This window comes from Eumetopias jubatus, unplaced genomic scaffold (assembly GCF_037043125.1).
Source record: "Eumetopias jubatus isolate StellerSeaLion01/CBP00866 unplaced genomic scaffold, mEumJub1_p1.0 scaffold_7, whole genome shotgun sequence".
Taxonomy (NCBI): domain Eukaryota; kingdom Metazoa; phylum Chordata; class Mammalia; order Carnivora; family Otariidae; genus Eumetopias; species Eumetopias jubatus.
In genome coordinates, this window is record NW_028274813.1 from 105318901 (window position 1) to 105346475 (window position 27575).

Sequence of the window (27575 nt, forward strand, 5' to 3'; positions counted from 1 at the left end):
TAAATCCAATGGATACTCCTCAGGCATAATCTTGACTGCTCCGCAGTGTCTGACACTGCTCAAGACTTCCCTTTTGGCTTCCATGACACTTTGCTGTCTTGGTTTCCTCCTATTTCCCTGGACATTGCTGCTAGGTCTCCTTTGCATGCTAATTCCCTCTGCTGGGCCTTAAAAACTAATAATAGCAGCTGAAACACACCAGCTATTTGCTCTGTGCTGAGCCCTACTGTGTCAGTTCTGTTAATCCTCAAAACCATGCTAAATCTATTCTGCAACCACCAGCCAGAGTGATCTTCCTGGAAACCAAACCTGATCCTACCATTTCCTTGCTTAAAACCTAATGGCTCTCCCTGACCCTCAGCTCTGATGGTCTTGCGTGACCTGGCCCCTGCGTACCTCTCCAGCCCCATTGCTCACCACAGCCCCTTCCTGTGTGGCCCTCCTGCTTTTAACTCCTCCAGTGAGAACTCTAGGTCTTTACATGTACTATTCCCAATGCCTGAAACACTCTTCCCCCACCTCTTAGCCTAACACCAATGGCTCTGTCGGGTTTCAGTTGAACATCACCTTTGCTGGGAGCCCAGGGGGGGCCGTCGAGGATGATGGTTATGAGGATCACACTGAAACCTGTCCAGCGCAGCTCCCAACTCTGTGCCACTTCCTATGACCATGTAGGAAGGGCAAGCTAGGACACTCTCCAGAACTTCAATTTCTCATCTGTTGTCAGGATTAAAGAAATCAGTATCCATAGATGCTCTGCAATGCCACATGTGTCATCTCCGTACTTCCTGACCCCAGATGAAGTTGAGGCTCCCTGCCAAGTATTTCCCAAAACTTCTTTATAGTATAACCCAACCTCCTTCCTGGGAATGCCTGTCCATATCTGCACCTGGCCAGACCTCAGCTCCAGGAGGGCAGGGCATTTTGACCTTGATCTCGTTCCTATTTCTTGTGCCTGGCACACAGTAGGTGCTCATATTTGTTCAATCAATGACTAGAAATCTAATACCTACTAGATATCCCGGTGATACATGCTGTCAGCAAACTGCTACCTTGAACAGGGAAGGAAAAGAGGGTAAGATTTTTAGCAACAGGGCCCACACGGCAGCCTCTCGCTGAGGCTGAAAGCAGTCACAAAAAGACAACTTGGTAATTAGGAAAATACCTTTATTATTTTTGAAATGTTGTCATATTCAATGTAAAAACCATGATAGTGGCTTTTTCGCACCTTCACAGATTATAGAAAACTGACTTTCCACCTTCTTCACACAAATGTACCCCCCAAATCAGACAGGGCTCCATGATGGCTGAAACAGGGCAGGAAGGAAGGGCAGAGAATCAGTGAGGACAACTGCAGCTCCCCTGGGCAGCCAGAGGCCTTCTCTGCACTTTCAAAGCCCAACTTGAGTCCCAAAGACCTGCGACCCCTGCAAGGGAGGCTCAGTCCATGCACATTTGTGGCAGCCCACAGAAGGCCTGTGGCGTGGCACTTGTGGCTCAAAGGCCACAATCAAGGCAGCTTCGTGAGAATGAGAACAGGACGTAGGCCTGCGGCGCAAATCCCTTTCTCTAAAACATGGCCAGGAAAGAGACTACAGGCACTGGCCAAAGAGTGCTCTAGGTTTAGAAATCTCCCCTTTTACTCAGCTCCCAGACATGAATTTGTCAAATAGCTATTAAAAAAAAACAACAACAACACCAGAAAACAAACATGTTTCCATTTCAGCTGTAATCAGCAGTTGGTAATTTTTAGAAAAAGATGACATGAGTTGCTCATTGTCAAGTCTGTCTTTTTTATCAGGCCTCTAGCTCCTTCCTTTCTCATCCATGGTTGGGGCAGGGGGGCAACAGCTGTAGCAGAAGGCTGTTTGTGGATTTGGGAAAACTGTGAAAATGTTTTGCACTCACGTACAAAGGCTGACGGAATTCAGAAACGATCCCACCGATTTTTATGAGAAACAGGACTGTTCCTCTTGGGTGTCTCAAGTCAAAACAAGGCAACCGCCTAGTGATTTATAGTCCCCACTACACGTATTCCACCTTCCAGAAGGCATTAGAGAAAGGGCCAACGTCTGCCAGGAGCGATTGTAAACATACCACTGACAGCTTGGACACTTTGTTTTTAAATGCAGCAGGACTTTTTCCTTTGGCCCTGGCAGAAGAGCCAACTCCCTAGGATTGTTTAGGAAGGAGCAGACAGGAGGACTCCCCTGAAACCTCAGAGTGAGGGGACTTGTGGTCCCCACTGACCAGAGTGTGGCCGGGAGCATCATCAAAGGCAATCAATACGTTTATGGCATATGAAAATTGTCCTGTGGTCCCCAGCTGGTCCCCAGACTCCACCTGGTTGGACAGGGGGCATGGGGGGTACAGAACAGGTTGTATTGTAAGGCACGTGGTCAAGGAGGCCCCCACACCAGGCCCAGAGGGATTATCTCTTTGCACGATTCCAAACGTGTTGGAAAGCTGAGGAATTGATGGCACTCACAATAAGCAGCAACAGCAGATACAGGGATAGCACGACCGTAAACCAATGGCTGGAAAACCAGGACAGCTGGCTGGAAGGCCTGCTTAAGGGGGGGAAAAAAGGGATGTTGGCGAGAAGAGAAAACCATTTTTTTTTCTAAGCGTATGCAACAACTTCTGGCTCAAAGATGAAATGATGAATTTCATCCTCTGGGTGAGCCATGAAATGAAGCTTCGTGCGTGCTCCTTTGCTCAAAAAATCTGGGGCTATTTGCCCTGGCACTGACATGTCTTTCACCAGAACATTTTCTAAATATACAAAGACAGCTATGCAATGAGCTCATCCTGATTTTCTCTCCTATGGCTCCTCTTGTACCTTTTATGACCCGTCTCTCCTTCGGCAAGACTTTGGTATCTAGAAGAATGACCTTGCTCGGGGTGTCTGCCCAGATGGCGGCAGGTGGCAGGTTATTTAGCAAAAGTCTTTTCACTGTGAGACACGTACAGATATCAGTCGGAGCTGGGGAAATCCTCTTTGGCCCACTGGGTGATGATCTAAAGCGTCCAAGTGTGCACTACAGAGACACTCCAGGGAGAAGTGGGAAAGGAATGGAAATTGCAAGTAGAAAAAGCCAGAGGGTTTCAAACCAAAGGATAATGTTCCTCAGACTCAGGAACCCTATACAAATTTCCCCACAGTTGGGCCGGGGGAGGGGAGGATTTTACCGGTTTATGAAATCTTGAAGTGTGGAGACCACTGGAGTGGGGTGTACTAAAAGTGACCCCCTTTCCTATCTGACCTGCTCCTCTGCTGCTCGTCCCCATCAGAAGCTCTGCCACAGACCCCAACCATGCGACAGGATCTCAAAGTGACCCTTGACCCTGGAGAACCCCACACATCCCCCCACTACTACACTGCTGAGCTGGGAGGAGGCATCCGCCATGGCTCTGAGGGGCTGATGGTCTCATCTGCTGCGGAGTTACAAGTCTCTCTCTTCCTCACTAGGAACATACAGTCCCTCTTAGGGCCGGGACCACATCTCCTCAGACCCTTCTTCCTCACCCCTCGCCATGCGTAGCGGAGTGTTTTATACACTTCACACACAGCTCAAGTCTGAGGCTGGGGGCAAGGGAAGCTGATAACGGAGAACCCGATACTCGGAATGCAGCTTTGAGGTGCTGTCCTGGGCCTCTGGCGGGGACCGCCCTCCTTACCTGCTGGGCTGCTTCTGCGAGTACACCAGCAGGTACTTCACGCGCAGGAGCTGGTTATTGGTGACCACAAAGTACTTCGGGGGCACGTCTCCCCCTTCACTGTGTTTGATTCTCGCTCTCCTGCGATCTATCTCCTTGGAATCTGAATAAGGAGAATTAAGTACAGCTTTACTGGGGGGACAGTCAGTAATAAGAGGAGCAAATTATGAGTAGAAACAGGTCGAGCCTCCTGGTTGTGAGGGTGGAGAAGGCCCAGCAGGCTGAGGAATGGTCTGTGTGTACGAAGCAGCGCTAAAAAAGTAGGCGAATCTGACAAACCAGAGAAAGAAACAAAACAAAACAAAAACACAGGAAAATAATAGGGGATACAGGGGGGAAAAAAACTGAGTTGGGAAAGCAGAGGGAAGAAGCAGATGGATGGCCATAACAACAACAACAAAATGATCTGGGCTTAGGTACAGGACTTGACCTCAAATGAGTCTCTTAACAGGCATTTTAAATTAACCATCCAGATTTTTGAACTTCTTAGAATTCTTATGGTCCACCCTTTGTACCGAGACTTGTTTAAAAAACAAAACAAAAAACCCAAAACTTTTTAAAAATAACGTGATGAAGCTTTACAAAACCAACCAAACAAACAAACAAAGCCACGTGACAGTAGACACTGCAAGGTTTTGTTCTGATGTTTAAGGTCTGAGTTCGCAAACTTCCTAAGAATTACAAATGCACATATTCGCGCTGCTGAGTTTGGAAGGGTGGCGTCAGACCTGGGCCGTTCCTCAGGATTCCGGTTGTTTTACATTAGAGGCCAGGAACAGACAGTTTTCTCAATTCTCCTTTTCTCCGTGGAACCAACAAGTCAGTTCTGGAGGCTAGAATAACAGTTCTGTGACTCTTCTGCCTCTGAGGGCAAAACATCAGGGCGCACAAGGCAGAGATTCCAAGGAATGTATCAGAGTGGACTGAGGGGGCTGGCTAGTCATCCGCTCCCCGGAGAGCCCGGGATTTACTCCCCATGGCTTCAGTTGTCTCCCACGTCCTCTGGGCACCCACCCGCGCACACACCAGAGTAGCCTGGAGGGACAGGGTCTGGATCCACGTCTTTAGCTTCAGTTTAGCAAATACCTACTGAATGGCAAGTATGTTCCAGGCTCTCTGCAGATACCAGGTGCTCACGGGTGACTGAAACCCAGTTTCTGCCTTCCAGGAGCCCACATTCTGGCCTCACATGGTCACTTTTGTCTATGGAAGCTCACCTCCTCCCCAGAGCTTTCCCTGAGCGCTTGGACCTACTCTGATTGAATGCACCTTCCTCTCAGCTGCCGCTGCGGAGCTCATCAGCCCCTCCCCTGGCACTCTCTGTCCACCACCTCATAGTAAGTTTATCTTTTCCACCATGTGTCCCTAAGGAGACTGCTCGCTCCTTGAAGGCAAGCTCCTGTCCCAGGTTGCTTTGGACGCAGCGCATTCCTTGGCAGATGGGCCAACAGCAAGAGCCTGTATGTTTAAGAGGCCTGCAGCCCGGGTCCAGGCCAAGCGCTTACTCACCCTTCTTCCTCGTTTGGCACTTGACATCTGGATGATCAATGACTTCACACACAGCGACGCAGCTGAGGCTGGGGCCGAGGAGGCTGCGCTGCCATCCGAGGCCATGGGGGCTATAAAGGAGGGCCAGGCTCAGGTCACTGGTGAGGTAGGTGCCTTCCCCAAACAAGGACGTCTGGAATGGCAGAGGTTAACAAAGAAACAGGGCCGAGTGAATGTGAAGTTGGCACAGCAAGAAGACACAGGTCTTTCTTCAACAGAACTGTAAACACAAAATTCTCAAGCCTCTTTTTCCCCCGGGAAAAGGCAGATAATGTCAGCTCCTTCTAAGACATCATCACAGTTATAATTGAACACATTCCTATCTGATGACAGTTGAACTGATTGTGGATGTGCCCGCCTAGCCTGGCAAGTTAGTGATCAAGGTTGAGTGAGAAATACATAGGTGTAGGAGTCCCAACAGATCTGAGTTTGAATCCTGACTGTACCTCCAACAAGCTGGCAAGTTATAGAAACTCTCCGGGTCTCAGTTTCTACATCTACAAAGCAGTGATGAGAGTACCTCCTTCACAACATCATAGGTGAGGGCTCAATGAGATAATGTACATAAAGCATTGAGCTGGACACCTGGCACATGAGAGGAGTGGCATGTACATCACAATATATTAGTAATTCCTGTTACACGAATGCATTTAGCATGGTTATACGGACTGCCCTGCAGAAGCAAAATCATGCACTTATGCACAGGGAGGGGGGTCACACTTGAGGGTGGAAGGGACCTAAGTCGTCATGTGGAAAAGAAATGAATCTCAGACCAGGAAGTGTCACCAAATAAGGCAGGCCTGTATTAGGGGCAGGGTAAGTATTACGCTTTGTGTGGGTGTCAACCAAGAAAATGTCCAAAATCTAGGAGGCAGGTCCCTAGTGGTAGGGTCTAACTGATGTCCTCCATGAGGAAGCGTGTCAGGTGAGACAGAATGAGCTCAGATGATACACCTGCAGGCGGAGGCTACAGCAGGCATAGCAAACACATCTTTTGCCCGTGGTAGACCATGGCAAAGGGTCAATAATCAACCATGATGGCCAACATAAAAATATCAATTTTGGCACTCAGTCAGACTGACTCAGAATCCTTCTCATTTCAGGTAGTGGCTACCAATGGATGGAATTTGAAATTCAAGTTGAAATTCAATTGCTATCTTTGGGGCTGCAGTATCTGTATCTGTTGAGTGAACTCAAACTACTCACTGAACACCCTAAGCTTGGGAACTGAGAGATGTACTATTCAGTGGCACGAGGCTTCCACAATTCTAAGCTGGTTCGGTGAAGCTTAGGGGGAATGAAACAAGCCTTTGCTTTACCTTTGGGAAGCCCCTTGCCAAGTTAGGCAGTGTCCCCATGTCTCAGAAGCTGACACAGACATTCTCCAAGGACACTAGATGTCATCTGATCTGACTCCACATCCATTCTAAGCTCTGGCTGCCATATATACACAGACTAGACCCCCTCGACTCAAGAACCTCAAGCAAGACTGCTCATAAGACTGTGAGCAGAGGCACGAGAGAGTGGGAAAGGTGGGGTATCTGTACTATGAAAATAATCTCACAGCTTCATCTGGCAAGTAAGCTCCCTTGAGCAAGCCCCTCACTGAAAACCCAGACAGAAGTGGCTAACAAGAGCAACAGCTTTACGAAAGGACTCTGACAAGATGCCTCTAAGCAGCAACTCCCTGGACAGTGACATGAAGGTTTGCTGTACAAGCCTGTAATCTGCAGGTGGCTTCTCCGGGCAGGCTCTGCCGTGAAGCAGAGGCCCCCTGGATTCCAGTAGCCTGGCCATAATAAGAAGCTAAGAGCCAGTATAAACAAGCCCATCATCCTACGCAAAACCCAACTGCACTAATCAGCTACAGCAGTGTTGGAAAAGTCTCTCCAGCCCCGGGGCTGCATCGGCCACAGCTGAGCCCATGGCTCACCGAACCAGCCCCTCCAACGAGACAGATGCTGGCATGACTGGGGGGAAGGCCGCAGCCCTCCGACTACCCCAGAGTCCCTCTCCATCCACCTATGAAAGCAGCCACTGCTTTCTTGGGAGTCTAGTACGGGAAGAGCCCTTTGCATATATGAACTGTCTGAATCCTCTCAGCACACCCGAAGGTGGGTAATGACATCCTATTTTACAGATGGGGACACTGAGGCTCAGAGAGGTTAAGGAAATCTGCCCAGGACACAGAGCTGCTAAGGTGGTCTTTCCTGGCTCCTAGGAGGCTCTCCTCCCAGGCAAGCGCTTCTCAAACTTCAGCGTGCATACGAATCACCCGGTGAGCCTGTTTACGTGATCCTGATCAGGTAGTCTGGGTGTGCCTGAGATTCCATCTGCCGACAAGCTCTCAAGTGAAGTGGATGCTGCTGGGCCAGGGACCATGCTGAGTCACGAGGATTGGCTACACACTGGAATCACCTGGCTTTTAAAGCATACTGGTATCTGGGCCCCACACCCAGAGATCCTGATTTAATTGGTTTGGGATGCAGCCAAGCATTGGGATTTTTAAAAGCTCCCCAAGTGATTCCAAATGGGCAGAGGCTGGGAACTATCTTTAAAGCAATACTTCTCAAACTGTAATCAGTATAGGAATCACCCAGAGATCTTGTTAAAATGCAGGTTCTAATTCAGAAGGTCTAGGGTGGGCTCAAGATTCTGCATTTTCACAGGCTCCCAGGTGCTGCTACTGGTCTGCAGACCACACTCAGGAGTGGCAAGGCCTTAGTGAACCTCTCCCCCCAGCCCCCACCAGCAAATGCCCCAGGGTTCTGACCCCCATGTCAGCAGGCTTAGGCCCCACCTTGTTCAGGTGGCAATGCAGCCCATTGTGGATGATGGAATGGAAGTTCTCGAGGCGGCTCCCATGGAAGGCGTAGATTAGGTCTCGTTCTCCTTTGGTCTCATAAAATTTGGCGTTCGCTGGGTTGGAGTATTCAATTTCAAACAGGAAGTCCGGCACGGGGACAGGCGTGTGAGGGGCACCAGTCAGCTTTTGGATCTTTTCGAACTTGAAAACACGTAGGAAGTCGCAATTTTATTTGGGAAGCTGGTAAGATGTGCTGCCAAAATGGCCTTCTAAAGCTTTGGGCTTTGGGCTCCTATGGGCTCCGTTCATGAGAACAACTAGTTTCATGAGAATACAGACAATTTATAAATAAGCTCAGAGCTTATAGCTCAAGACTGCTTCCCTCTAATACTGTTTTTCCCTACACCAGGCTGTGAAGCATGAACTGCTCCTTCTAACTAAAGACTACCTCTAATTTTCATAACAACATCACATCCATTTCCTGCGTTCCATCTTTACAATAATCTCAGGAGGTAGAAAGGTGTGATCGAGTGCAAAAATGGCCCAAACGTTTGCTCCCATTCTTGTCCATTTGCCCCTCTGTAAATGACTCTGCAGGCAGAATTCCAGAACTCCATCAAGAGGTGGCATCTACTTCTACTTCTACATCTTTTTGAATCTGGGCTTGGCCATGTGACTTGCTCTGACTCTGGCAAATATATAGCAAGCAGAAACTTGGAAAGGGCCTCCTGCTGCGAACCCTTCACTACCATGGGAACAAGCCCTGCTAGCCTTCAGTAGGATGAGGGCCTCACAGCGGAGGCCCTCACCACAGCAGCCATCCCAGCTGAAGACCCAGACGTGTGAGGCTACCCTAGATCATCCAGCCCCATCCAGAACAACAACCCAACTAACCCACTGAATCATGAGAAACAATCAATGTTGTTTTAAGCCCTAGGTTTGGGGGCTGGTTTGTTATGCAACAAAACCTAATTGGTAGGGAAGAGTAAGCTCTTCCTGAAGGGCACTAATCCTTCTCAGGGCAGAGACCACATCATTTGGGTGATTTCTCAACAGTAAGCCAAAGACCAAAGCCAGTCTATTTTCTCTGGGTTGTGATTAATGAGAAAAATAAGGACAATGTAACAGATATGTTTATACTGCTGTCAGGTTGCCGTGATCCTTTCTTTGTCCTTTTTTGGAGGCCATCCTCCTTTTTTTGTGGCCATCCTGTTTTCTGTATTAACATATCCTTTTATAAAGTGATGATACATGGCAACCTAATGTCCTTACTTGGGCACAATAAAAAGCTGATAATCCTCACTCCATATGGTGCCAACACTCCACATTTGAACGAAATTTAACTGACCCATAGTTAAAAGTCAAGGAGCCACTGCCTTATCTACTTTACCTAGAGTACCCAACATCTAGTAGATGCTTGATACCCATATGAGGAATGAATAAATCTTAATTGAGCTGATGACAGAGGTGAAACCCAGAGATCCTCTGAGTGAGCAACCCAGCCTGGACGTGAATATGGATCCCCTGACTCCCACTCCAGGGCTCTCTGTGTTACTGACCCTTTACAACACAGGTGGACGCCCCTAGACACTAGAATCCGAAACACCCAATTCTATGCCACTTGAGGAGGACTTTTGTCTTTAGCAGGAGCTTGTAAGATTAAATGCTCTTAAATTGAAATTGATGAACAATACCAATAAACCCCTGCTGCTTCTCCGAGGAAAGAGCACCGGATCAGGGATCTGCCATCCCATGCTCCGAGGGAGATCCTGGTCAGGCAAGGGAAACCAGATTACAGAATGTCTGGTCTGTGCCAGAAACTATACTGGGGGTGTCACACATTCTACCATAGCTCCCCTCCGAGGTAACTATTAATATTCTCAATGTACAAATGGGGAAAAGGAGACTCAATATTGGATGGAAGTGGGATTTGACCCCAGAGCCTGAAGTGTTCCATTAACCAAGTTCTACCTCTCTGTTTCCTGACAACCGGATGAGGCCAGTGTTCCTTAAGGTGTGGTCAAGGGCCCACCCTTGTTGGGTTTACCTGGGGTGCTTATGATACCCAACATTTCCTGAGCCCTTAGCATGTACCCTAAGGCATTCTTCTAGCAGGGAAGATTCATTCCGTTCTCACAGCCAGTTCCCTGATGGAGGTATACCATTGCTATCCCCATTTTATAGATGAGGAGACGTGAGATACTGAGATGCATCTGGTGGCCTGCTCCAGGTTCACCATAACAGGGAGAACACAGCTTTGCACTGCCGGCATGCAAGTTCCTGAGCCCACTCCTGACACAGAATCAGCATCTCTCGGGACAAGGTCCAGGAATCTGCATTTTCAGCAAGCTTCCCAGGCCATTCTGGTGCACGAAGAGGTTCCAGAGCCCTTCAGCCCTAGGGATCTGCTGTCCTATAGACCAAAGTCTCACCTCTGACTTCCCTGCACTGTGGATCGTCAGGACCTTTGAGGATAAAATCCAGCTCACCAGGTCCCTGGCCCGTATGTCTTTGTCTCCAGAGGACTGGAGAAGGTCTTTCAGGTTGGGTAACTTGCTGGCATCTGCAAGCTGAAGTGAGGAGAAACCTCCATTAGCAAGGATTCTGAACAGAATGATAACCGGGGGCCCTCTGGTGGTGAAGCAAGCAAATTGCATGTCTTTCGTGTTTGAAGGAATTTAAGAGGGAAAGAAAGGTACAGCTCTGGGATCCCCCTTCCAAATACCAAACTCCAAAAGCTCTGAACCCTGAAACGTTGTTTCATAACCCATTTGGTACAAAACCTGACCTGAGCCGCTGTGAGGTTAGTTTAATCTTTACCTATCCCACTTCCTGTTAACCGTTGATGTGATAACATTTTGCTGCAGGAATATTAATGTCTGATTATGGGATACTGCCGCCTCACTGGAGATGTGGCAGAGGGAGAAGCAGGTTCCCCCCCGAGCAGAGAGCCCGATGTGGGGCTTGATCCCAGGACCCTGGGATCATGACCTGAGCCGAAGGCAGACGCTTAACAACTGAGCCACCCAGGCACCCCTGATAAGGGACAGAGGACCCCTATTTACAGATAGCTACAAGGTATCTATAGCTTTTGCTCGGAAATTACAACTCACTAGAAGGCAAGTCTCTCCGGCATGGCATTTAAAACACTGCAGCCGGGTGCTGTGTGAACACAGCCTGGGTTGGACCACCTCCAAGCTTTGCTCATTCAGTCCCTTGGGGTGCCCCTTCCCCCACCTCTACTAACCCAGGCACCCCTCTCTCCTCTAAACCCCTAAAACTCTCAGTCCCAACACTCTGTCCCCAGTAGAGCCACGACTCCTGGAGGCCAAGGACCATCTTGGGTTTTTCTAACTCTCTTTCCTGGATGTAGAGGAAAGAGCAGACAGATGTGGGTTTGAATCCCTGCTCCTTAGCAAAGAACTGGGCCTGGCTGCACCTTAGTCTCCTCTGGCACAGAATCCCCACCGCGTCCATTTCCGGTCGCCAAGAAGATGAAAGACGGTCACAGATCTATCCATGCAAATTTCTTTTCTTTTCCATTTCTCTAGAAAGTTGGCTGTTGCTGACCTGGGGGTTTTATTTCCTAATTTGGTAGCTGAAAATCAGCAACATTTCAGGACTACTTTATTCCTATCTGTTTCCAAAGATTCAATCACTAGCCTCGGACTTTTTTTTTTAAGATTTTATTTATTTATTTGACAGAGAGATAGAGAGCACAAGTAGGCAGAGGGAGAGGGAGAAGCAGGCTGAGCAGGGAGCCCGATGCGGGACTCGATCCCAGGACTCTGGGATCACGACTCCAGCCGAAGGCAGACGCTTAACTGAGCCACCCAGGCGCCCACTAGCCTTGGACTTCTAACAGAACTCTCTCTACATGCCTTGTGGAGCATCGGTGAGGATCCAGTTAAAAACCATGAATGGGGCACGTGGGTGGCTCAGTCGGTTCAGCGTCCAACTCTTGATTTCGCTCAGGTCGTGATCTCAGGGTCCTAGGATCCAGCTCCACGCTCAGTGGGGAGTCTGCTTAGGGATTCTCTCCCTCTCCCCACACTCATGCGCTTTCTAAAATAAATCTTTAAAAATACATACATACATACATACATACATACATACCATGGATGTGTAGATGTGTAAATGCTCCCAGGACTCTGGGATCATGACCTGAGCCAAAGGCAGATGCTTAACTGAGCCACCCAGGCGCCCTCATTTCACTTTCAAGCTACTCTGAAAAATAAATCTGCTCCAACAAGTTAACAGGATTCTTCCTCTTGAGTAAAACCTGTCTGCATTTGAGCAGGGCCTTTTGGGAACCAGGCATACAAGCAGGGCTGCCAGATAAACAACAGTCTGCCCAGTTAAATTTGAATTTCAGATAAACAACAAAATCCATTTTTTTTTAGTATAAGTATAACCCATACAATATTTGGGGCATACTTGCACTTTCAAAATTATCTGTTGCTTATCTGAACTTCACATTTAACTAGGTGGCTTCTACTTAGTTTGCTAAAGCTAACAACGCTTCCTTTAACAAGGCCCTTGGACATGTGGTCTGGCCCCACCTCTCTGCCTAACAGCCCCTCTTACCAGAAACTTCCCACCTGTGGCGCCCATGCTATTCCTCAACTGCCCTGTGTCTTTCCTTTATGCTTCTGCAGCTGCCCAGCACGACATTTCAAGGGGTCTTCAAGGCCAGCCTAAGGTCACCTGCCCTGTCCCTGACCACCCATGATCTCTTTACTCCCCCAGCTCTGTGCAGAACCCCATGTTGGTACTTGGCTCTCTGGGGCCACCTCAAATCTGGTTGGGACAAGCACCACCTGAGGGCCAACCACATCTCACGTATCCTGGAGACCCAGCAACTGGCCTAGAAACTGACACAAGGTTGAGAACAAAACAGTAACAGCTACTATTTATTGAGGCCTTATCATATACCAGGTGCTGGGCTAAATGCTGTGCATGCGTCATCTCATTTTATCCTCCACACAGCCTGTGTTAAAGGGGGAGGGGACAGGTCTTGCGGAAGTACAGCACCTCGCCCAGGGTCGCACTGCTATTCGTTCAGTGGCAAGGCAGAGACGTGAAGCCAGGCGCGCCTGACTCCAGAGTCCGTACTCTAGGATCCTCTCCTACCAAATCAATGAAGAAATGTATTTATTTTTTTTAAAGATTTTATTTATTTATTGACAGAGAGAGAGAGACAGCTAGAGAGGGAACACAAGTGGGGTAGCGGGAGAGGGAGAAGCAGGCTCCTGGCTGAGCCGGGAGCCCGATACGGGGCTCGATCCCAGGACCCTGGGATCATGACCTGAGCCGAAGGCAGATGTTTAACGACTGAGCCACCCAGGTGCCCCTATTTGTTTATTTTAAAGGTTTTAAGTAATCTCTACACCCAATGTGGGGCTCAAACCCACAAACCCAAGATTAAGAGTTGCATGCTCCACGGACTGAGCCAGCTAGGTGCCCATTCAATGGAGAAATTTATAATGGACTAAACATTTTAGCCCAAAGGAGCAATTCTGACAGAACTTTAAGAGGCTGCTTGGGAAACTTACCAGGTATGTTTCTGGAGATTCCCCTCCTCCTCCCCGCCAAATAATACAACTAAGACAATTACTGGCTGAACCTAAGCCCTGTCAAAGGTCCAGAGAAAGACGTATGTCACTTGTAGTACGGAGCGAGGTCAGGAGGCAGAAAACCCTCCATGCAGACAAGAGTTAGAAAACCGCAGTTCAAGAAAGTGGAAGGCATTTACCAAAAACTTGACTGAGGAGAACAAGAGCTCAGGAGGAAGGAAGGTATTTCTGGAGGTTTGGGGAGAAGGTGGAGGGAAGGGTTTATGGAGTGGGTAGGACGGCAGTGGTGGGGAGGATTCTGGGAGGCAGAGCAGACGGCAATCCCAGTGGCACAGGCAAAAGGTGGTCCCAAGCTCAAATGCCCTCAGAGCCAGAGAGTCATGAAAATGAGCGTGGGAGGCATCTAGGAGAGAGTGGTGAGGACTGCGTTGAACTAGACACCCCTGGCCCAACAAAGGGCCCAGCCACCAACCCCCGGCTCCAGCTGGTTTCTGCCCAAGGGTGCCAGGTTCTAGCCGGGCTATGGAGGCTCAGATGTTTCTCTTTTCAAAAGAAATCAGCAACCCGCTACCCCCTTTTTTTTTTTAATTTCCCAGTTTCTAGAAGGCAAGGGGGCACAAATAAAGCCCATCATCCCACAGACCCCCCACTTCCACAGCCTCTGCTCTAGAAATAAAGAAGTATTCAGTTGGAGAAGGGGTCAGGGAGCCTAGGCAGGGCATGACCAGGGGGCAGGGCTGGTCTCTCAGGAAAGAGGTAATTTGAGTGACTGAGAGGACAAGGGGAAGGAACCAGGAGGGGATGAACAGAGGAAATAGAAGACCAATGACTGAGCAACTCATGTCCTTGCTTTGAGTTAGGAAATGACAGGACAGCCCAGTGGATGCTCTGCAAACACCCAGATCTCAATCTCCTCATGAGGAGGCCCAGGAATCTGTGTTTACAGACGTTCCCACAGGTGATTTTTATCACCAGGAAAAGGTGGGGAGGCTCAGGTTTAGATATTAATTAATGTTGCTCAGTCGTTAAGCGTCTGCCTTCGGCTCAGGTCATGATCCCGGGGTCCTGGGATCGAGCCCCGCATCAGGCTCCCTGCTCAGCGGGAAGCCTGCTTCTCCCTCTCCCACTCTCCCTGCTTGTGTTCCCTCTCTCGCTGTGTCTCTGTCAAATAAATAAAATCTTTAAAAAAAAATTAATGTTCTAAAAGGGCAGGCTGATGGGGTGCCTGGGTGGCTCAGTCGTTGAGTGTCTGCCTTCGGCTCAGGTCATGATCCCAGGGTCCTGGGACCGAGCCCCACAATGGGCACCCTGCTCAGTGGGAAGCCTGCTTCTCTCTCTCCCTCTGCCCCTGCTTGTGTTCCCTCTCTGGCTGTGACTGTCAAATAAATAAATAAAATCTTAAAAAATAAAGTAAAAGGGCAGGCCACAGGAAAGAAAGAACACCTGAAAAAAAAAAAATCCTTGCCTAGGAAGATGCCAGAGGTCGCAATTACTAGTTGTGGGGGGAGGTGCTAGAAGGGAATGAACCAAGGTCACCGGCCTCAGGAACCAAACTGATAAAGTGACACCTGGAACAGCTGAGTGCGTGTGGGATTGGGGGCAGATATACCTTGCTTTGTACAAATCTAAGGTCTGAACATCCAGATTCATTAAAACAGACTGGGGGTCAGAGTCTACTTTATAAGAGAACTCCTCACAAAAGCAGTCATTGTGGGGTCCATTTAAAGGAATGGTTCTCTGGCTACATGCCACCATTATCTGGGAGCTGGAGGGTGGTCTCCCGCCAGCACATAGACTGGATAGCTGATGGCGACAGAGATGCTAAGAGAACCCCTATCACGGAGTTAAGAAGATTAAATGAGTTCCATGTAGAAACAGTTCAGAAGAGTGCCAGGCAGGTAGTAAGTGCTATTAGTATTATATAAGCATTAGGTACTGTATTACTATTAATCAAACACCACCTCTCTCCTGCTCACCAATTTGATAAGGAAAAGCCTGCATTTCTGGGATGGCTGGGAAGGAAGGAGGCAGTCTGTACTGGAAGGATGATCCCACCCCTGGGTTCTCCATATCATCATCCTACAGGCTGAAACATCTTTCTAGCCACATACCCACCAACAGTCATGCCACATACCTACGTCTGATCCAAATCTTTTTATATCTGTATAAGCCTTGCTTAGAAAGGTTGGTTACCCTTTGAGCCAGCAATTTCACCCTTTGGAATTTATCTCAAGAAAATAACTAGAGATATAAATAATGATTACTGTACAAGGCAGTTTATCATAGCAGTATTTATAAGAGTAAAATTTTTTAAACTGTAAACGATCCCAGAAGGAGGACTCCTAACTGCTGGGGGTAGTAGAGACAGAGAATAAGGTGGTGAGGTGAGGTTCTGCTTATGTCCTAAAGGATTAAGGAGAGTTTGTCTGGACAAAGAGGGGGATGGCATGGAGAGGACAGGCATTCCCTGCGGTCAGGACAGAGAGAAGCTCATTTATGTTTTAACCCAGACATTGGGGAGTCAGCTTGGCTAGAGAGCACAAGCCACAGACCAGAACCAGAAGAGTCGATTAGTGCAGTTCAGCCCCCCAAATAGTAGATGGGAATGGGGTAGGCTAGATACAGTGCTTCTCAGACTTTACAATGCACACATATGCCCAAGAATCTTATTAAAATGCAGGTATTGGGGCGCCTGAGTGGCTCAGTCGTTAAGCGTCTGCCTTCGGCTCAGGTCATGATCCCAGGGTCCTGGGATCGAGCCCCACATCGGGCTCCCTGCTCAGCGGGAAGCCTGCTTCTCCCTCTCCCACTCCCTCTGCTTGTGTTCCCTCTTTTACTGTGTCTCTCTCGTGAAATAAATAAATAAAATCTTTAAAAAATAAGATAAAATAAAATAAAATGCAGGTATTGATTGGACAGGTCTGGGGTGGGGCCCAACATTCTGCATTTCTAACTAGCTCCCAAGTGATGTTGATGCTGCTGGTCTTCAACCACACTTTGGGTGGCAAGGGGCTGGAATTAATACAAAGGAGCCATTCCCCCTGACCTCCTATTCCCAGAAAGGGTCTCCCAGCTAATGGTAAACCAGAGCATGATGTTTTCCAGGGAAAACACAAAACAAAAAACTTAACAGCTGTGACACCAGTGACAAGATTCTGTGTAAAGCGACTCGGAAATAGGAACTGTGCCCAGGATAGCTCAACCTGAGGTTCAGTGGTCAAGGGTCAGGGCTACTGGACATCCCGAGAATCTTAGAGATTCTCTGACCTAATAGGAGCTTCGCCAACCCTCTTCCCAAGGAACAAGGTTAGAAACCCTCAGTCAGAGGCAATCAGCACATGCCTAATTTGATTCCTCACACATGTGATAAGCACCTCTCAGGCCAGACCCTGGGAATACAAAGAACTCTCAGTGCAAAATTGAAGAGCTGACTCAGAATGGAAATGTCCTCCAAACCAGGGGACTGAGACACGATTTGGGGCTTTGGGGGCTGTGACAAAATAAGGCGAGAGCCATGCCTAAAGCCAAGAGCTTGGTTCAATAGGGGATGTTCTCAGGAAAGCCACAGTCAATAAAGTAATTCAGCCAGAGCTGTAAGTTTTGGAAAGGGCAACACAGGTGTTATAGGGGTGTGTAATGACAGTGGAGAGAAAATGAATTAAAAATGGCTGAAAACGATACAGTGTTTCACATTATTTCCAAGTGCTTTTATTTAACAATGAGAGACTTTTTAACAGCTCCATACCTTCCTTCTTCAGTAACCACAAAATAATCCAGAAGGCCAAGTCTGGACCTGATTCCCTTTTCTCGAAAAGCTAACCTTTGAGGGTCCTCTGGCTGGCTCAGTCAGTACAGCACAGGACTCTTGATCTCAGGGTCATGAGTTCAAGCCCTACGTTGGGGGTAGAGTTTACTTAATAATAATAAAAAGCTAAGCTTTGAGTCAGATACAGGTCCAGATACCAATTCTCTTCATCTTTTCTCTAGTTCATGTAACGTGTGGCAAAAACCTAAAGTATATTTATTTAAGAATATGTGGTGCAGGAGGGTGGGGGGATGGGTTAGCCTGGTGATGGGTGTTAAAGAGGGCACATTCTGCATGGCGTACTGGGTGTTATGCACAAACAATGAATCATGGAACACTACATCAAAAACTAATGATGCAATGTATGGTGATTAACATAACACTAAAAAAATTTAAAGAAAAAAAAGAATATGTGGTGCATGCCCCCAGCAGACATTGTGCCAGGCCCTGCTTGGTGAGCGGCCTTCTCCAGGGAAACTGCTTGTTAAAACCATGCCTACACACAGCCAAGAAGCTGTTCAGCCTGGGCTAGCTTCCCTTACAATGGTGCCCAATAAGGAATATGGTGCCAGAACAGGATGGGAAGAACCTGTCCATGTTTCTCCAGTGGCCCCTGGGAGAAAGGGTGCCCTGGCTAGAACTGGCACAATAAGCCCCATGCCTGGACAGTCTGTCCCTATAAAGGAGTGGCTATTTGGGGTTACCTGAGTCGCCAATGCTCTCTTAAGAGGTTATAGGTGTGAGAGGAAGGAAGAAAGTGCCTTCAGCTGAGAGCACTCATACCTATGGGGGGATGTGGAATAGGGGGGCACTTTTACTTTATCGGTACCATTTGTATTTTTTATCACAAAAATATATCCAACCGTTGTTTGCATAATTAAAAATAAATTTTTAAAAAGGATGAACACATCAAAACAATTCCAAAGCTCCCTTTGCTTTTATCCCATATTCGTCAAACCTGATTGTTTGCCAAGAAGACCTTCCAGCAGGAAAAGAACACATTGAGCATTCTAGTCCGTTTGGATGTTTCTTGGTAAAAATTAATAAGGTGCATTGTGGGGCACCATCTCTGGTGAGTTTGGTCCTGCTGACCCTAATCTCTCCTCCTCTGTCTACCCCTCCTGAAACAGATCCCTCTCTCACCCTGCCACCCCAGGGGTCTTTCAGAAATGCATCCTGGGGGTGCCTGGGTGGCTCAGTCAGCTAAGCATCTGCCTTCAAGTCAGGTCATGATCTCGGGGTCCTAAAATAGAGCCCTGCATCGGGCTCCCTGCTCAGCAGAGAGTCTGCTTCTCCCTCTCCCTCTGCCCACCCCCCACTTGTGCGCTTTCTCTCTCTCTAATAAATAAAGTCTTTTTTTAAAAATGCATTCTGGATCTCCCCAGTGCCCTCCTCTGCCCAAGGGTAAAATCAACACATCTTGGCAAAACATGCCCAGCTCTGTGTGCTCTGGTCCACCTCATCTCTTCCTGTTTCCCTTGATAGCCACACTAAAGCACAGACTTGTCTTTCTTGATGAGCTCCTGGCTTTCTGCCCATCCTGCTACTCCTCCTGGAATACCCCTTTCCTGCTCTCTGCTCCTCAAAAAATCCTCCATGTCGCTAGGGACTCAGCATGGCATCAGCCACGGCCCCTGACCCCAGTCCACTGCCAAGGACTGGGATTCTGGCTCTGGGTTTCCATGTTGTATATACAGGCTTACCCCATAATACAGCTGAACACACTGTTAATCTCTCCTTGGGTCTTTAATTCTGTACCCTTAGCACCTGGCCCACAGCAGACACTCCATAATCTTCTGACAAAACTGAAGGATGTTTCCTCCCCAAGGCTCTGATATCACAAACTCACAAAACTGAATATCTGAATTTTCAGAACCATGGGGGAAGTCAGTTGGCTCATCTTTCTCCAACCCCTGCTCCCTGCACCCTGAAATGCCTATGCCCTGTGGTCAAGGGCTGAGGTACCCTCAACACATCCCTGGCCTGGGCTGCAATGGACCAGGTAAGGGTCAGGAGGCTGGGCCTTTGTCCCTAGACCTCTTGAGAATGATAGCAAAGAGGGACTCCAACCCTGACCACCTCATCAGAGAGAATTCTAAACATCTGTTCATTCTAAACATCTCCCTTAATCTGTTAACATGATTCATAACATTCATTGATTTTTTTTAATGTTTAACTAATTTTGATTCCTGGGATAAATCCACCCTGTTAATGGGGAATTATTCTTTTTATACATTGCTAGATTCAGGATCCTAATATTTTATGGAGGATTTCTACATTTATACTCATGAGTGACACTGGCCTATAATTTTCTTTTCTTGTGTTATCCTTATCAGATTTAGATCAAGCTTACATTAGCCTCTTGTTCAATACTCTGGAAGAATTTTACACAAAGTAAAACTGGAAGCACGTATTCCCCTGGTGTGTTTGGTAGAATTCGCCAAGGAAACCAGGTAGGTCCGGAGTTTTCTTTGAGGGAAAATCTTTGACTACTCATTCAATGCCTTTAATGATTACAGGGTATTTTGATTTTCTATTTCTTATAGAATCAATTTTGGTAAATTATATTTGTCTAGGTAATTCCAAATATTTGAATTACAAAGACAGCTGATATCTGGAATGCTGACCCTGAGGTGAACTCTGTAAGAAATTAAGTGCCTTGTGAATCATGGGAGAAGTTAACAGCTGACAGGCGGACTGTATGTTACAATTTATACAAGTACTGCCCATATATCATTTGAAGATCAAGGTCTGGGTGGCTTTGGTGATTTTTGGTGTCTGATTACTTGCAAAGGGATGAATAACTTCTTATTTAGCAGAAGCATCTGATTCAGATCAACCCCTACCCCTACTGCTTGCTGGCCATGCTAAGAAATTCTGTGGAGGCCTATGCACCTATCGAATTCTCACTTCATTCCTGGGAGTCACTTGTCACTAACATGAGGAAGCAGAGGCCAAAAGCCTTGGGAGTGTCGATCTTAGGGTGCGGGTGAGTGTTGTGAGTTCGTGGAAACCTTCCCTAAGGCCAGGCTGGGAATGTTAAGTCTGGGGGCTGGTGTGTCTTACCACTACGGGTCCACCAGCCACGCGGCCTGGGACGCGGAGGACAGCGTAGGAAGGGGTGGAGGCAAGCACACTCACCAGGGCCTCAAAGTCCTTGCAGTCGTGGCAGGCATAGGACGCGGGGAAGGGCCGCAGCACCGAGTCGCGCTTGTAGCTGTGTAGCGCCGAGGCGAAGAGGCTGCACCGGAGGTCGGCGGCCAGCACGTCGCGGCCCGCCGCCTCCCTGACGGCCGCCCAGCCGGCGGGCTGCATCCCGGGTGGCTGCGGCGCGTTGCCGGGGGAGACGCGCCCGGCAGGGGCTAGGGCCGAGCCTGCGGTCAGCGCGGAGCTGGGCCCAGGGACAATGGGCCAAAGGGACCCGGGTTCCCAGGCCCGGGGTGGAGCTAGGCAGAGGGATGAGATGACAGGGGTGAGAACGTGCTGACAGGCGTCTTCGGCTGGGGGCCGGGCCTGGGCGCTCGCTGTCCGGGAAGACCGGCCGGTTGTGAAGAGGGGACCCGGCCGGGACCTCGGGTCAGCGTGGGAGGTTGGGCCTGGGGATAATGGGGCCCGGAGTGGGGGGTGTTCCAGGCCTCGGGGAGGGGCTATGACATGGGATGAGACGACAACGGCGGGAACGTGCTGATACGTGTCCTCTGCAGGCGCCTGGGGCGGGGTGGGGGGGCACTGCCAGGGGGAGGCCGAGGAGGAGCCCCCTCTCCGCGCCGGGCGAAGCTGCTGCGCCGCGCGTGCCTTCCTGTTCCGCCTACCGCCCCGCACCGCCGAAGCCCCGGCGCTCGCCCGGCTGCCCCTGGCGCCGCCTGCGTTCCTTGCCCGCCGGATGGACTCCCGCGCCCGGCTGCGAGCCCGGGCCTACCTCCCCTGGCGGCCGCGCTCCCCACGCTGCTCCGCGCTCCTCGCGGCCCAGCCGAGGGCCCGCCCCTTCCCGCGCCCGCCCCCTCCCTGGCGCCGGGTGTGTCCGCCCTGCGGGACCCGACGGGATCGGGACGCGAGGCGTGCGGCCCGGTGGAGTCGCTCACGCCGCTGCGTGCCGTGGTCGCAGAAGCCAGGGCTGGGAACGGACCCAGGCGCCCTTTGACCCACCCTTGGAGTTGCCTTTGTCCCCAGCTCCGCGGGCTGAGCCTGCTTGTCTCGCCTGGGAAATTGCGATGACCTACCGCCTCCCTCCTGAACGTTTCCCTCAAAACGGACTGCGCAGAAGGAGCCGTTGAACACCCAGGGAAACTGCTTCTCAGCGTGCTGCACTGCTTGCCCAACGTCCCACAGCCAGATGGGGTGAACCTGGAATTCACATCCAGATCTAAAAACCAAAAGACCTGTCCTCTGTTTCTTAGCCTTCAGAATTCACTGCATCGCTTCAGTCTCTGGCCTCTCAGACAAGGTGTCAGCAAGATCCTTCTTTGGGGTCCTCTCAGAAAGAGAGCCTGGAGAGACAAATAATGGGGGAGGCCAGAGGGGAGGTTGACCTAACCCTGCAGAAGGGAAGGGACTAGACTCCCATACCCTCTCCCAATTCACAACCCCATTAGAGGAGACCCCAGTTTGGCCTCATGGTCACCTGGAAATCGAAGCACAGGTAATTGCTAATTCCTAGACCAAGAAGCCCCTCAAAATCCTGGCCCCCACTCCCACACCCCAGCATCTTCTGACAGAGGAACTTCCCCTCCGGATTCCCCGTCCAGGCTGAGCTGGGCTCTGGCTTCAGAGAAGAGGTGGTCCATGACTTTGGACTGTACGTATGACTTTGGGAGGAAGAGCAGTAATACTGGACCCCTCCCCACCGCCCCGACACCACAGGGCTTCCTAGATCAGGCAATGAAAGCGGACTGCTCCCAGGAGTCCACATCAAACCCCTGGTTGCTATGAGGCCCAGACTGGTCCAGACGCACGAACAAGTGTCTTGGAGTCTCACGTTCTCAGACAAGACCCCTGGTGCCCCCAGGACCTCGTGGGACCCAGGAGCTAACATGGCTGCTGAAGTTCAGGCCCAGAAAGGCAGAGCCGGCAACAGTGGGCAGGAGACCTGGCAACCTTCCTTTATTCCGCTTCTTCACTGTGGCCTCTGAGACAAGGCCAACTCCTTGGCCTCAAGGATTGTTGGATGAAAACATGGAATTTGCTTTTCTGAGTATGTTTTCTCACGCATGAAATGAGAATCATAGTGAAACACCCACATCCCAACGGGGTGTGGGACCCACTCTGGGGATGCAATGCTCAGGGTCTGGGCACTCTACAAAGCAAGCTGAGTTATCACTGTGTTTATTTTCTTTCTTTCTTTAAGTTTATTTATTTTTTAGTAATCTCTACCCCAACGTGGGCCTCAAACTCACGACCCTGAGATCAACTGAGCCAGACAGGAGCCCCTGTTTATTTACTTCTTATATTTTTTAAAAACAGCTTTATTCACCTGAAATGAATATAACACTGTATATTAACTAACTGGAATTAAAATAAAAACTTAAAAAAAACAGCTTTATTGAAGTATATAATCCACAGCCCATACAATTCACACATTTAAAGTGTAAAATTTAATAGTTTTTAGTATCTTCACGGATACATGCAACCATCACTGCAGTCAATTTGAAACATTTTCGTCACATTGAAAACAAACCCTATGCAGTTAGTACTTGCAGTACATGAGCATGGGATGTTTTTCCATTTATTCAGATCTTTAAAACTTTTTTCAGCAGTGTTCTGTAGTTTTCTGATTATAAGTCTTGTGCTTCTTTAATTAAATTTATTCCTAAATATTTCATTCTTTCTCATGGTATTGTGAGTGGAATAATTTCTTAATTTCATTTTAGAGTGTTCATTACCAGTGTAGAGAAATATAATTGCTTTTTATATATCAATCCTATATCTTCCAAATTTACTGAACTTGTTTACCAGTTCTAATAGTTATTTTGTAGATTTTTAGGTTGTCTATATATAAGATCCTGTCATCTGTGAATATAGTTTTGCTTCTTTCTTTCCAGTTCAGATACTTTTTATTTATTTATCTTGCCTAAATGCCCTGACTAGAACCTCCAGTACAATGTTGAATGGAAGTGACAGCATATATTTTGTCTTGTTTCTGATCTTACCAGGAAAGCATGAATACTTTTTTTGAGCATGATGTTAGCTGTGGGTTTTTCACATATGCCCTTTGCCAGGTTGAGGAAGTTCCCTTCTATTCCTAGTTTGCTGAGTGTTTTTCTCATGCAAGAGTGTTGCACTTTGTCAAGTACTTTTTCTGCATCTATTAGGATGATCATGTGGGTTTGTTTTCTTTTATATAAGTGTATTAATTGATTTTCAGATGGTTAAACCAACCTTGCATTTTGGGGGATAAATCCCGCATACTTAGGTGCATGATTCTTTTTATATGTTGCTGGGTTTAGGTTTGCTAGCATTTTGTTGAGGACTTTTGCATCCATATTCATAAAAATATTGCTCTGTAGTTTTCTTGTGATGTTTCTGTATGGTTTTGAAATCACAGTAATACTGGCCTCATAGAATGAGTTGGGAAGTGTTCACTCCTATTTTTTGAACGGATTTGTGAAAAATTGGTATTAATTCTTGTTTAAATGTTTGGTAGAATTCGGCAGTAAAGCCAGGCGAGTCTGGGCTTTTTGTTGTGGGTAGTTTTTGGTTTTGGTTTGGTTTTTTTACTAATTCAATCTCTTCACTTGTAATAGGTCTACTCAGATGTCTATTCTTCTTGAGTCAGTTTTGATAGCATGAGTCTTTAAGAATTTGACTATTTCACCTGTTATCTAATTTATTGAAATACAATTGTTCATAGTATTCTTCCATAATTCTTTTCACTTCCAAAAGGTAGGTAGTAATGTCCCTTACTTCATTTCTGATTTTAGATTTTTTTTAAGGTTTTTTTAAAGTAATCTCTATACCCAGTGTGGGGCTCAAAGTCATGACCCCAAGATCAAGAGTCATATACTCTACCAACTAAGCCAGCCAGGCACCCCTGATTTTAAATGGGTTTTTTGTTTTGTTTTGTTTTGTTTTAATTTTAGAGAGAGAGAGCATGAGTGGGGGGAGGAACAAAGGAAGAGGGAGAATCCCAAGCAGACTCTGAGCTGAGCGCTGGAGCCGGATGTGGAGCCCGATCCCCTGAGATCATGACCTGAGCTGAACTCAAGAGTCAGATGCTTAACCAACTGAGCCACCCAAGCACCCCTTAAATGTTTGAGGTTTTTTTTTTTAAGATGTTATTTTTAAGTAATCTCTATACCCAACATGGGGCTCAAATTTGCAACCCTGGGATCAAGAGTCACACGCTCTCTCAACTGAGGCAGCCAGGTGCCCCTGATTTTAAACATTTGAGTCTTCTTTTTTCTCGGTCAGTCTAGCTAAAAGTTTGTCACTTTTGTTGGTGTTATCCATGAACCAGCTTTTGGTTTCATTGTTTGCTCTATTATTTAATAGTCTTTATTTCATTAAGTTCTGCTCCAATCTTTTTATTTCCTTCTCTCTGCTTGTTCAGATTCTTTTTTGAGTGTGTTAAGGTGAAAATTTATTACTTTGAGGCCTATTCATTTATTGTTTTGAGACCTTTTTTCTTAATGTAAGCATTTATATCTATAAATTTTCCTCTAAGTACTGCTTTAGGAAATTTGTAAGTTACACATTTACAAAATTTCCTCTAAGCACATGGGATGTACAGCTGCATCCCATGAGCTTTGATATGTTGTATCTTCATTTTCATTCATCTCAAAGTGTTTTCTAATTTCTCTTTTGATCTCTTTCTTGACACATTAGTTATGTAGGAGTGTGTCATTTAATTTCTGCCTGTTTGTGAGTTTCTCAAATTTCTTCCTGTTACTGATTTCTAGGTTCATTTCATTGTGGTCAGAGAACACTGTTGTATTCTATCCTTTTAAATTTATTGAGCTTTGTCTTCGGGCTCACCATACTCCTATCCTAAAGAATGTTCCATGAGCACTTGAGAAAAATGTATATTCTACCGTTGTTGGATCAAATGTTCTATATAGATGTCTATTAGGTCTAGTTGGCTTACAATGTTTTCTTTTCATTCTTTTTATTTTTTTAAGATTTATTTTATTTGACAGAGAGACAGTGAGAGAGGGAACACAAGCAGGGGGAGTGGGAGAGGAAGAGGCAGGTTCCCTGCTGAGTAGGGAGCCTGACTCGGGGCTCAATCCCAGGACCCTGGGATCATGACCTGAGCCAAAGGCAGACACTTAACAACTGAGCCACCCAGGCGCCCCTACAATGTTTTCAAATCTTACATTTCCTTATTGATTGTCTAGTTGTTCTAATATTGAAAGTGGAATATTGAAGTCTCTATTATTGTTGAATTGTCCATTTTTGTTAGTTTTTGCTTCATGTATTTTGATGCTCTATTAGGTGCTTATTTGTTTATAATTGTTATATCTTCCTGATGGATTGGCCTTTTTTAAATTATAAAATGTCCCTATCTCTAGTAACATTTTTTTTTGTTTTAAAGTCTATTTTGTCTGAAATTAGGATAATCATTCCAGCTTTCTTTTGTTTGCTATATGTGTGATATATCTTTTTCCAGCTTTTCTTTTCTTTTCTTTTTTAAGATTTTATTTATTTGAAAGAGAGAGAGAGAGCACAAGCAGAGTGAGTGGCAGGCAGAGGGAGAGGGAGAAGCAGGCTCCCTGCTAGCAGGGAGCCTGATGTGGGGCTCAATCCCAGGACACTGGGATCCTGACCTGAGCAGAAGGTAGAAGCTTAATGAACTGAGCCATCCAGGCACCCTCCAGGTTTTATTTTCAATCTATTTGTATCTTTGAATCTAGCATGTCTCCAGTAGACAGAATATAGATGGATCTTGTTTGTTTGTTTGTTTGTTTGTTTGTTTTAAATCAAGTCTGACAATCTCTTCCTTTTGGTTGAATTGTTTAATCCATTCACATTTAATGTTATCATTGATATATTTGAACATATATTTAACTTTTTGTTTTTTATGTGTCTCATAACTTTTATGTTCCTCTATTCTTACTTTTACTGGTTTCTTTTTGCATTAAATGAATATTTTCTAATTTAGCATTTTAAGACCTCAAACGATTTTTTAAGTAATTTCCCTAATGATTTCTCTAGGGCTTACCATACATACCTTAACTTATGAATCAACTTCAGATTTTTACTAACTTAATTCCTGTAATATATAAAAATGTTGCTCCTATATAGCTCTCTTTCCTTACCCCCTTTTTGTAGTCTTATTGTTAGATCATACCTATAAATGTTACAAGCCAAACAAAACATTGTTATCGTCATTACTTTATATAATTTTATGTCTTTTTTTTAATTAAAGATTTTATTTGACAGAGAGAGAGAGATAGCGAGAGCAGGAACACAAGCAGGGGGAGTGGGAGAGGGAGAAGCAGGCTTCCTGCGGAGCAGGGAGCCCAATGTGGGACTCGATCCCAGGACCCTGGGATCATGACCCGAGCCGAAGGCAGACGCTTAACGACTGAGCCACCCAGGCGCCCAATTTTATGTCTTTTTAAAGAAGGTGAGAGAAGAAATGAGAACAAGTATATATTTATCACTTTTGTTATAATATTCTTCTTATCATTTCTGGTTGTCTTTATTTATTCTTCTGGATTTCAGTTACCATCCGGAGACATTTCTTTAGCTCAATACAGCTTTGCTTCCACACAAACTCTATGTGCTCTTACTGGCAAATATATTACATTTCTATGTGATAGATCCAACAATACATTATATACATGTTGTTTTATATAATTGCTTTTTATTTTTTTAAGATTTATTTATTTGAGAGAGAGAGAGAGAGCATGAGCAGGAGGAGGGGTAGAGGGAGAGGGACAAGGAGACTCCCTGCTGAGTGGGGAGCCAGAGGCAGGACTCAATCCCAGGACCAAGAGATCATGACCTGAGCCCAAGTCAGATGCTTAACGACTGAGTCACCCAGGCGCCCCTCCTTCATTTTTAAAATACAGTTTTGTTGGATACAGGAATCTAGTTGGCAGTTTTTTCTTTGAGCACTTTTTCTAGAAAAGATTTATTTATTTGAGAGAGAGAGAGAGAGCATGAGCAGGAGGGGCAG

The 27575-nt window shown here is 47.0% G+C and overlaps 1 protein-coding gene across 3 annotated transcripts; it reads right to left on the reverse strand.

Moving 5' to 3' along the window:
- Positions 1-1150: 1150 nt before the first annotated feature.
- Positions 1151-21163, reverse strand: PARP16 (poly(ADP-ribose) polymerase family member 16). Of its 3 annotated transcripts, none has more exons than XM_028100480.2 (6): positions 20597-21163; positions 10507-10644; positions 8069-8275; positions 5230-5401; positions 3682-3823; positions 1151-2567 (listed from the first exon to the last, which is right to left on the reverse strand). In XM_028100480.2, the coding sequence occupies exons 1-6, from the start codon at positions 20768-20770 to the stop codon at positions 2432-2434; spliced, it is 969 nt and encodes a 322-aa protein (XP_027956281.2). In that variant the 5' UTR covers positions 20771-21163; the 3' UTR covers positions 1151-2431. The 3 variants fall into 3 exon arrangements, with proteins under 3 accessions (XP_027956281.2, XP_027956282.2, XP_027956284.2); XM_028100481.2 differs by having other exon boundaries at positions 1151-2570; XM_028100483.2 differs by lacking the exons at positions 8069-8275; positions 10507-10644.
- Positions 21164-27575: the final 6412 nt, after the last annotated feature.

Bases quoted from the DNA above. Each gene is read 5' to 3' on its own strand.
- PARP16 (XM_028100481.2), bottom strand. From the start codon at position 20,770: ATGCAGCCCGCCGGCTGGGCGGCCGTCAGGGAGGCGGCGGGCCGCGAC. The intron at 8,276-10,506 runs GTGAGACTTTGG...CGTGTTTTCAAG, and splicing joins ACAGTGCAGGGAAGTCAGAG to TTCGAAAAGATCCAAAAGCT. The intron at 3,824-5,229 runs GTGAGTAAGCGC...CTCCTTATTCAG, and splicing joins GTGCCAAACGAGGAAGAAGG to ATTCCAAGGAGATAGATCGC.